Source organism: Hyla sarda, chromosome 7 (assembly GCF_029499605.1).
Source record: "Hyla sarda isolate aHylSar1 chromosome 7, aHylSar1.hap1, whole genome shotgun sequence".
Taxonomy (NCBI): domain Eukaryota; kingdom Metazoa; phylum Chordata; class Amphibia; order Anura; family Hylidae; genus Hyla; species Hyla sarda.
The window spans coordinates 226,683,618-226,695,362 of NC_079195.1; the positions used below are offsets into that span (position 1 = coordinate 226,683,618).

At 50.8% G+C, this 11,745-nt stretch overlaps 1 protein-coding gene across 1 annotated transcript in view; it reads left to right on the plus strand.

Moving 5' to 3' along the window:
- LOC130283435 (FRAS1-related extracellular matrix protein 1-like) overlaps positions 1 to 11,745 on the plus strand; it is a gene marked incomplete in the record, with an annotated part of 184,651 nt that overhangs the window by 95,456 nt on the left and 77,450 nt on the right. The window contains 1 exon segment of the mRNA XM_056532930.1: positions 6,429 to 6,573. Within this exon segment, the coding sequence (XP_056388905.1) occupies positions 6,429 to 6,573 (145 nt within the window).

An 11,745-nucleotide genomic window follows, 5' to 3' on the forward strand; every position in this document is an offset into this window, starting at 1 on the left:
TTACTATGTGGGGGATGTGACTGCCCAGGTGCCAGGTTACTATGTGGGTGATGTGACTGCCTAGGTGCCAGGTTACTATGTGGGGGATGTGACTGCTCAGGTGCCAGGTTACTATGTGGGTGATGTGACTGCCCAGGTGCCAGGTTACTATGTGGGGGATGTGACTGCTCAGGTGCCAGGTTACTATGTGAGGGATGTGACTGCCCAGGTGCCAGGTTACTATGTGGAGGATGTGACTGCTCAGGTGCCAGGTTATTATGTGGAGGATGTGACTGCTCAGGTGCCAGGTTACTATGTGGAGGATGTGACTGCCCAGGTGCCAGGTTATTATGTGAGGGATGTGACTGCTCAGGTGCCAGGTTACTATGTGAGGGATGTGACTGCCCAGGTGCCAGGTTACTATGTGAGGGATGTGACTGCTCAGGTGCCAGGTTACTATGTGGAGGATGTGACTTCCCAGGTGCCCGGTTACTATGTGAGGGATGTGACTGCTCAGGTGCCAGGTTACTATGTGGAGGATGTGACTGCCCAGGTGCCAGGTTACTATGTGAGGGATGCGACTGCTCAGGTGCCAGGTTACTATGTGGAGGATGTGACTGCCCAGGTGCCAGGTTACTATGTGGAGGATGTGACTGCCCAGGTGCCAGGTTACTATGTGGAGGATGTGACTGCTCAGGTGCCAGGTTACTATGTAGGGGATGTGATTGCCCAGGTGCCAGGTTACTATGTGAGGGATGTGACTGCTCAGGTGCCAGGTTACTATGTCCGTGATGTGACTGCCCAGGTGCCAGGTTACTATGTGGAGGATGCGACTGCCCAGGTGCCAGGTTACTATGTGAGGGATTTGACTGCTCAGGCGCCAGGTTACTATGTAGGGGATGTGACTGCCCAGGTGCCAGGTTACTATGTGAGGGATGTGACTGCTCAGGTGCCAGGTTACTATGTGGAGGATGTGACTGCTCAGGTGCCAGGTTACTATGTGGGGGATGTGACTGCCCAGGTGACAGGTTACTATGTGGGGGATGTGACTGCTCAGGTGCCAGTTTACTATGTGAGGGATGTGACTGCCCAGGTGCCAGGTTACTATGTGGGGGATGTGACTGCCCAGGTGCCAAATTAGTTTGTGAGGGATGTGACTGCTCAGGTGCCAGGTTACTATGTGGAGGATGTGACTGCCCAGGTGCCAGGTTACTATGTGAGGGATGTGACTGCCCAGGTGCCAGGTTACTATGTCCATGATGTGACTGCCCAGGTGCCAGGTTACCATGTGGAGGATGTGACTGCCCAGGTGCCAGGTTACTATGTGGGGGATGTGACTGCCCAGGTGCCAGGTTACTATGTGAGGGATGTAACTGCTCAGGGGCCAGGTTACTATGTAGGGGATGTGACTGCCCAGGTGCCAGGTTACTATGTGGGGGATGTGACTGCCCAGGTGCCAGGTTACTATGTGGGTGATGTGACTGCCTAGGTGCCAGGTTACTATGTGGGGGATGTGACTGCTCAGGTGCCAGGTTACTATGTGGGTGATGTGACTGCCCAGGTGCCAGGTTACTATGTGGGGGATGTGACTGCTCAGGTGCCAGGTTACTATGTGAGGGATGTGACTGCCCAGGTGCCAGGTTACTATGTGGAGGATGTGACTGCTCAGGTGCCAGGTTATTATGTGGAGGATGTGACTGCTCAGGTGCCAGGTTACTATGTGGAGGATGTGACTGCCCAGGTGCCAGGTTATTATGTGAGGGATGTGACTGCTCAGGTGCCAGGTTACTATGTGAGGGATGTGACTGCCCAGGTGCCAGGTTACTATGTGAGGGATGTGACTGCTCAGGTGCCAGGTTACTATGTGGAGGATGTGACTGCCCAGGTGCCCGGTTACTATGTGAGGGATGTGACTGCTCAGGTGCCAGGTTACTATGTGGAGGATGTGACTGCCCAGGTGCCAGGTTACTATGTGAGGGATGCGACTGCTCAGGTGCCAGGTTACTATGTGGAGAATGTGACTGCCCAGGTGCCAGGTTACTATGTGGAGGATGTGACTGCCCAGGTGCCAGGTTACTATGTGGAGGATGTGACTGCTCAGGTGCCAGGTTACTATGTAGGGGATGTGATTGCCCAGGTGCCAGGTTACTATGTGAGGGATGTGACTGCTCAGGTGCCAGGTTACTATGTCCGTGATGTGACTGCCCAGGTGCCAGGTTACTATGTGGAGGATGCGACTGCCCAGGTGCCAGGTTACTATGTGAGGGATTTGACTGCTCAGGCGCCAGGTTACTATGTAGGGGATGTGACTGCCCAGGTGCCAGGTTACTATGTGAGGGATGTGACTGCTCAGGTGCCAGGTTACTATGTGGAGGATGTGACTGCCCAGGTGCCAGGTTACTATGTGGAGGTTGTGACTGCCCAGGTGCCAGGTTACTATGTGGGGGATGTGACTTCTCAGGTGCCAGGTTACTATGTAGGGGATGTGACTGCCCAGGTGCCAGGTTACTATGTGAGGGATGTGACTGCTCAGGTGCCAAGTTACTATGTCCGTGATGTGACTGCCCAGGTGCCAGGTTACTATGTGGGGGATGTGACTGCTTGGGTGCCAGGTTACTATGTAAGGGATGTGACTGCACAGGTGCCAGGTTACTATGTCCGTGATGTGACTGCCCAGGTGCCAGGTTACTATGTGAGGGATGTGACTGCTCAGGTGCCAGGTTACTATGTAAGGGATGTGACTGCCCAGGTGCCAGGTTACTATGTGGGGGAAGTGACTGCTCAGGTGCCAGGTTACTATGTGGGGGATGGGACTGCCCAGGTGCCAAATTAGTTTGTGAGGGATGTGACTGCCCAGGTGCCAGGTTACTATGTGGAGGATGTGACTGCTCAGGTGCCAGGTTACTATGTGGAGGATGTGACTGCCCAGGTGCCAGGATACTATGTGGGGGATGTGACTGCTCAGGTGCCAGGTTACTTTGTGAGGGATGTGACTGCCCAGGTGCCAGGTTACTATGTGAGGGATGTGACTGCCCAGGTGCCAGGTTACTATGTGGGGGATGTGACTGCTCAGGTGCCAGGTTACTATGTGAGGGATGTGACTGCTCAGGTGTCAGGTTACTATGTGGGGGATGTGACTGCCCAGGTGCCAGGTTAGTATGTGAGGGATATGACTGCTCAGGTGCCAGGTTACTATGTGGGGGATGTGACTGCTCAGGTGCCAGGTTACTATGTGAGGGATGTGACTGCCCAAGTGCCAGGTTACTATGTGGAGGATGTGACTGCTCAGGTGCCAGGTTAGTATGTGAGGGATGTGACTGCTCAGGTGCCAAGTTACTATGTCCGTGATGTGACTGCCCAGGTGCCAGGTTACTATGTGGGGGATGTGACTGCTTGGGTGCCAGGTTACTATGTAAGGGATGTGACTGCACAGGTGCCAGGTTACTATGTCCGTGATGTGACTGCCCAGGTGCCAGGTTACTATGTGAGGGATGTGACTGCTCAGGTGCCAGGTTACTATGTAAGGGATGTGACTGCCCAGGTGCCAGGTTACTATGTGGGGGAAGTGACTGCTCAGGTGCCAGGTTACTATGTGGGGGATGGGACTGCCCAGGTGCCAAATTAGTTTGTGAGGGATGTGACTGCCCAGGTGCCAGGTTACTATGTGGAGGATGTGACTGCTCAGGTGCCAGGTTACTATGTGGAGGATGTGACTGCCCAGGTGCCAGGATACTATGTGGGGGATGTGACTGCTCAGGTGCCAGGTTACTTTGTGAGGGATGTGACTGCCCAGGTGCCAGGTTACTATGTGAGGGATGTGACTGCCCAGGTGCCAGGTTACTATGTGGGGGATGTGACTGCTCAGGTGCCAGGTTACTATGTGAGGGATGTGACTGCTCAGGTGTCAGGTTACTATGTGGGGGATGTGACTGCCCAGGTGCCAGGTTAGTATGTGAGGGATATGACTGCTCAGGTGCCAGGTTACTATGTGGGGGATGTGACTGCTCAGGTGCCAGGTTACTATGTGAGGGATGTGACTGCCCAAGTGCCAGGTTACTATGTGGAGGATGTGACTGCTCAGGTGCCAGGTTAGTATGTGAGGGATGTGACTGCCCAGGTACCAGGTTACTATGTAGGGGATGTGACTGCCCAGGTGCCAGGTTATTATGTGGAGGATGTGACTGCTCAGGTGCCAGGTTACTATGTGGGTGATGTGACTGCCCAGGTGCCAGGTTACTATGTGGGGGATGTGACTGTCCAGGTGCCAGGTTATTATGTGGAGGATGTGACTGCTCAGGTGCCAGGTTACTATGTGAGGGATGTGACTGCTCAGGTGCCAGGTTACTATGTGGAGGATGTGACTGCCCAGGTGCCAGGTTACTATGTAGGGGATGTGACTGCTCAGGTGCCAGGTTACTATGTGAGGGATGTGACTGCTCAGGTGCCAGGTTACTATGTAAGGGATGTGACTGCTCAGGTGCCAGGTTACTATGTGGAGGATGTGACTGCCCAGGTGCCAGGTTACTATGTGGAGGATGTGACTGCCCAGGTGCCAGGTTACTATGTGGGGGATGTGACTGCTCAGGTGCCAGGTTACTATGTAGGGGATGTGACTGCCCAGGTGCCAGGTTACTATGTGAGGGATGTGACTGCTCAGGTGCCAGGTTACTATGTGGAGCATGTGACTGCCCAGGTGCCAGGTTACTATGTAGGGGATGTGACTGCCCAGGTGCCAGGTTACTATTTGAGGGATGTGACTGCTCAGGTGCCAGGTTACTATGTCCGTGATGTGACTGCCCAGGTGCCAGGTTACTATGTGGGGGATGTGACTGCTCGGGTGCCAGGTTACTATGTCAGTGATGTGACTGCCCAGGTGCCAGGTTACTATGTAGGGGATGTGACTGCTCAGGTGCGAGGTTACTATGTGAGGGATGTGACTGCTCAGGTGCCAGGTTACTATGTAAGGGATGTGACTGCTCAGGTGCCAGGTTACTATGTGGAGGATGTGACTGCCCAGGTGCCAGGTTACTATGTGGAGGATGTGACTGCCCAGGTGCCAGGTTACTATGTGGGGGATGTGACTGCTCAGGTGCCAGGTTACTATGTAGGGGATGTGACTGCCCAGGTGCCAGGTTACTATGTGAGGGATGTGACTGCTCAGGTGCCAGGTTACTATGTGGAGCATGTGACTGCCCAGGTGCCAGGTTACTATGTAGGGGATGTGACTGCCCAGGTGCCAGGTTACTATTTGAGGGATGTGACTGCTCAGGTGCCAGGTTACTATGTCCGTGATGTGACTGCCCAGGTGCCAGGTTACTATGTGGGGGATGTGACTGCTCGGGTGCCAGGTTACTATGTCAGTGATGTGACTGCCCAGGTGCCAGGTTACTATGTGGGGGATGTGACTGCCTGGGTGCCAGGTTACTATGTAGGGGATGTGACTGCTCAGGTGCCAGGTTACTATGTGAGGGATGTGACTGCCCAGGTGCCAGGTTACTATGTGGAGGATGTGACTGCTCAGGTGCCAGGTTACTATGTGAGGGATGTGACTGCTCAGGTGCCAGGTTACTATGTAAGGGATGTGACTGCCCAGGTGCCAGGTTACTATGTGAGGGATGTGACTGCCCAGGTGCCAGGTTACTATGTGGAGGATGTGAGTGCTCAGGTGCCAGGTTACTATGTGAGGGATGTGACTGCCCAGGTGCCAGGTTACTATGTGGGGGATGTGACTGCCCAGGTGCCAGGTTACTATGTGGGGGATGTGACTGCCCAGGTGCCAGGTTACTATGTGAGGGATGTGACTGCTCAGGTGCCAGGTTACTATGTGAGGGATGTGACTGCTCAGGTGCCAGGTTACTATGTGGAGGATGTGACTGCTCAGGTGCCAGGTTACTATGTCCGTGATGTGACTGTCCAGGTGCCAGGTTACTATGTCCGTTATGTGACTGCCCAGGTGCCAGGTTACTATGTGGGGGATGTGACTGCTCAGGTGCCAGGTTACTATGTGGGGGATGTGACTGCTCAGGTGCCAGGTTAATATGTCCGTGATGTGACTGCCCAGGTGCCAGGTTACTATGTGGGGGATGTGACTGCTCAGGTGCCAGGTTACTATGTGGGGGATGTGACTGCCCAGGTGCCAGGTTACAATGTGGGGGATGTGACTGCCCAGGTGCCAGGTTACTATGTGGGGGATGTGACTGCCCAGGTGCCAGGTTACTATGTGGGGGATGTGACTGCTCGGGTGCCAGGTTACTATGTCCGTGATGTGACTGCCCAGGTGCCAGGTTACTATGTGGGGGATGTGACTGCTCGGGTGCCAGGTACAATGGGGGGTTCCCTCTGAGGTCTGGATGGGGCAGGTAAGTGCCCGGTGCCCCTGATATTCTGTAGCTCCTGACATGTTCTGCCCGTTCCTGAGAGGAATAAATTAATGACTTGTTTTCCTACAGGAATGACCATTGTGTACACGCATGATGGCACAGAGACGCGGCACGACCGGTTTATGGTGCAGCTGACAGATGGCAAACACACAGTCCAGGAGACACTACATGTTCACATAACGCCAGTCAACGATGAAAAGCCGCAGCTCATCAGGTGACGTGTGCGACACAAACCAGAGGATAACTCTTCATGTCAGAGCCAATGAAACCGCAACGTCAGATGGAGCAGAGCTGAGTCAGTGCGCGGCAGTATATACTGTACAACAAAAGGAATGAAGCTGAATATTGTGGGTAGTAGGATGAAAAATAGATAGATAAATAGATAGATAGATAGATATGAGATAGATAGATATTAGATAGATTTGAGATAGATAGATAGATATGAGATAGATAGATAGATAGATAGATAGATATGAGATAGATAGATATGAGATAGATAGATAGATAGATATGAGATAGATAGATAGATATGAGATAGATAGATAGATAGATAGATATGAGATAGATAGATATGAGATAGATATGAGATAGATAGATAGCTAGATAGATAGATAGAAGAAGAAAAAAGAAGAAAAAATCTTGTCCACAGCACCAAAGTTCATGAAAAAAATGTGTGTTTTATTCCATAAAAGGTGTCAATACAACAGCGACGTTTCAGTCAGCTCAACCTGACCTTTCTCAGGTTGAGCTGACTGAAACGTCGCTGTTGTATTGACACCTTTTATGGAATAAAACACACATTTTTTTCATGAACTTTGGTGCTGTGGACAAGATTTTTTCTTCTGTTTGAAAGATGATCCCCTAACCAAGGATTCAGGAGCTGCGTGCACCCCCCTACGATATATATTTTTTCCATTGGCTGTGCTGTTCTTCTTCTACTACTAGATAGATAGATAGATAGATAGATAGATAGATAGATAGATAGATATGAGATAGATAGATAGATAGATAGATAGATAGATATGAGATAGATATGAGATAGATAGATAGATAGATAGATAGATAGATAGATATGAGATAGATAGATAGATATATATATATGAGATAGATATGAGATAGATAGATATGAGATAGATAGATATGAGAGAGATAGATAGATAGATAGATAGGTATGAGATAGATAGATAGATAGATAGAGAGATATGAGATAGATATTAGATAGATATGAGATAGATGAATAGATATGAGATTGATAGATAGATATGAGATAGATAGATAGATATGAGATAGATAGATATGAGATAGAAAGATATGAGAGGATAGATAGATATGAGATAGATATGAGATAGATAGATATGAGATAGATAGATAGATATGAGATAGATAGATATGAGATAGATAGATAGATAGATAGATAGATAGATATGAGATAGACATGAGATAGATAGATACGAGATAGATAGATATGAGATAGATGTGAGATAGATGAATGGATAGATATGTGTCACGATGCCGGCTGGCAGGTAGTGGATCCTCTGTGCCAGAGAGGGATTGGCGTGGACCGTGCTAGAGGATCGGTTCTAAGTCACTACTGGTTTTCACCAGAGCCCGCCGCAAAGCGGGATGGTCTTGCTGCGGCGGTAGTGACCAGGTCGTATCCCCTAGCAACGGCTCAACCTCTCTGGCTGCTGAAGATAGGCGCGGTACAAGGGAGTAGACAGAAGCAAGGTCGGACGTAGCAGAAGGTCGGGGCAGGCAGCAAGGATCGTAGTCAGGGGCAACGGCAGAAGGTCTGGAATCACAGGCAAGGAACACACAAGGAACGCTTTCTCTGGCACTAGGGCAACAAGATCCGGCGAGGGAGTGAAGGGGAAGTGAGGTGATATAGGGAAGTGCACAGGTGTAAACACTAATTGGAACCACTGCACCAATCAGCGGTGCAGTGGCCCTTTAAATCGCAAAGACCCGGCGCGCGCGCGCCCTAGGGAGCGGGGCCGCGCGCGCCGGGACAGAACTGACGGGGAGCGAGTAAGGTACGGGAGCCGGGGTGCGCATCGCGAGCGGGCGCTACCCGCATCGCGAATCGCATCCCGGCCGGAGGTGGTAACGCAGCGCCCCGGGTCCGTGGAACCGACCGGGGCGCTGCAGTGAGGGAAGTGTAGCGAGCGCTCCGGGGAGGAGCGGGGACCCGGAGCGCTCGGCGTAACAGTACCCCCCCCCTTGGGTCTCCCCCTCTTCTTGGGGCCTGAGAACCTGAGGATCAGACTTTTGTCTAGGATATTGTCCTCAGGTTCCCAGGACCTCTCTTCTGGACCACAACCCTCCCAATCCACTAAAAAAAAAGTTCTTCCCCTGACCTTTTTAGAGGCCAAAATCTCTTTGACAGAGAAGATGTCCGAGGAGCCGGAAACAGGAGTGGGAGGAACAGATTTAGGAGAAAAACGGTTGAGGATGAGAGGTTTAAGAAGAGAGACGTGAAAGGCATTAGGGATACGAAGAGAAGGAGGAAGAAGAAGTTTGTAAGAGACAGGATTAATTTGACACAAAACTTTAAAAGGACCAAGATAGCGTGGTCCCAACTTATAGCTCGGGACACGGAAACGGACATATTTAGCGGAGAGCCATACCTTGTCTCCAGGGGAAAAAATGGGAGGAGCTCTTCTTTTCTTATCTGCGAATCTCTTCATGCGAGAAGAAGCCTGTAAGAGAGAATTTTGGGTCTCTTTCCATATGGTGGAAAGATCACGAGAAATTTCATCCACAGCGGGCAGACCAGAGGGCAAGGGGGTAGGGAGGGGGGGAAGAGGGTGACGGCCGTACACCACGAAAAACGGAGATTTGGAGGAAGATTCAGAGATTCTGAAATTATACGAGAATTCGGCCCAAGGTAGAAGATCTGCCCAGTCATCCTGGCGGGAGGAAACAAAATGTCGTAAATAGTCACCCAAGATCTGGTTAATTCTCTCTACTTGTCCATTGGATTGAGGATGGTATGCAGAAGAAAAATTTAATTTAATCTTGAGTTGTTTACAGAGAGCCCTCCAGAATTTAGACACAAATTGGACGCCTCTATCCGAGACGATCTGTGTAGGCAACCCGTGAAGACGAAAAATGTGTACAAAAAATTGTTTAGCCAACTGAGGCGCTGAAGGAAGGCCAGGAAGAGGGATGAAATGTGCCATTTTGGAGAATCGATCAACGACCACCCAAATAACAGTGTTGCCATGGGATGGGGGTAAGTCAGTAATAAAATCCATACCAATCAGAGACCAAGGTTGTTCGGGGACAGGTAGAGGATGAAGAAAACCAGCGGGCTTCTGGCGAGGAGTCTTATCCCGGGCACAGATAGTGCAGGCTCGCACAAAGTCCACCACATCAGTCTCTAGAGTCGGCCACCAATAGAAGCGAGAGATGAGTTGCACAGATTTCTTGATGCCCGCATGACCTGCGAGATGGGTCAGGTCTGGAGAGCACGGGAGCCGAAGAAAAGGCAGACTTGAGTCGTTTAAAGGCGTCTTCCGCTTGAGGAGGCCAGGACTTGGGATCGGCATTTTTTTTTGTTAAAGCCACAATAGGAGCCACAATGGTAGAAAAATGTGGAATAAATTGCCTGTAATAATTGGCGAACCCCAAAAAACGTTGGATGGCACGGAGTCCGGAGGGGCGTGGCCAATCTAAGACGGCAGAGAGTTTATCTGGGTCCATTTGTAGTCCCTGGCCAGAGACCAAGTATCCTAGAAAAGGAAGAGATTGGCATTCAAACAGACATTTCTCTATTTTGGCATAGAGTTGATTATCACGAAGTCTCTGAAGAACCATACGGACATGCTGGCGGTGTTCTTCTAGATTGGCAGAAAAAATCAGGATATCGTCCAGATATACAACAACACAGGAGTATAGTAGATCACGAAAAATTTCATTAACAAAGTCTTGGAAGACGGCAGGGGCGTTGCATAGACCAAAGGGCATGACCAGATACTCAAAGTGTCCATCTCTGGTGTTAAATGCCGTTTTCCATTCATCCCCCTCTCTGATGCGGATGAGATTATAAGCACCTCTTAAGTCCAGTTTGGTAAAAATATGGGCACCTTGGAGACGATCAAAGAGTTCAGAGATGAGGGGTAGGGGGTAGCGGTTCTTAACCGTGATTTTATTAAGACCGCGGTAGTCAATGCAAGGACGTAGAGAGCCATCTTTTTTGGACACAAAGAAAAATCCGGCTCCGGCAGGAGAGGAGGATTTACGGATAAAGCCCTTCTTTAAATTTTCTTGGACGTATTCAGACATGGCAAGAGTCTCTGGGACGGACAGAGGATAGATTCTGCCCCGGGGTGGAGTAGTGCCCGGGAGGAGGTCAATGGGACAATCATAAGGCCTGTGAGGAGGTAGAGTCTCAGCTTGTTTTTTGCAAAAAACGTCCGCAAAGTCCATATAGGCCTTAGGGAGACCGGTTACATGAGGAAGCACAGGGACACGGCAAGGTTTACTGGGAACCGGTTTTAAGCAGTCCTTGGAACAAGAGGGCCCCCAACTCTTGATCTCCCCAGTGGACCAATCCAGGATTGGGGAATGGAGTTGAAGCCAGGGAAGTCCAAGAAGGATTTCAGAAGTGCAATTGGGGAGGACCAACAGTTCAATCCTCTCGTGATGAGATCCGATGCACATTAGAAGGGGCTCCGTGCGAAAACGTATAGTACAGTCCAATCTTTCATTGTTTACACAATTGATGTAGAGGGGTCTGGCGAGACTGGTCACCGGGATGTTGAACTTGTTGACGAGAGAGGCTAAGATGAAATTTCCTGCAGATCCAGAGTCCAAGAAAGCCACAGCAGAGAAGGAGAAGGCAGAGGCAGACATCCGCACAGGCACAGTAAGACGTGGAGAAGCAGAGTAGACATCAAGGACTGTCTCACCTTTGTGCGGAGTCAGCGGACGTCTTTCCAGGCGGGGAGGACGGATAGGACAATCCTTCAGGAAGTGTTCGGTACTAGCACAGTACAGGCAGAGATTCTCCATGCGGCGTCGTGTCCTCTCTTGGGGTGTCAGGCGAGACCGGTCGACCTGCATAGCCTCCACGGCGGGAGGCACAGGAACAGATTGCAGGGGACCAGAGGAGAGAGGAGCCGGGGAGAAGAAACGCCTCGTGCGAACAGAGTCCATATCCTGGCGGAGCTCCTGACGCCGTTCGGAAAAACGCATGTCAATGCGAGTGGCAAGATGGATGAGTTCATGTAGGTTAGCAGGGATTTCTCGTGCGGCCAGAACATCTTTAATGTTGCTGGATAGGCCTTTTTTAAAGGTCGCGCAGAGTGCCTCATTATTCCAGGATAATTCTGAAGCAAGGGTACGGAACTGTACGGCATACTCGCCAACGGAAGAATTACCC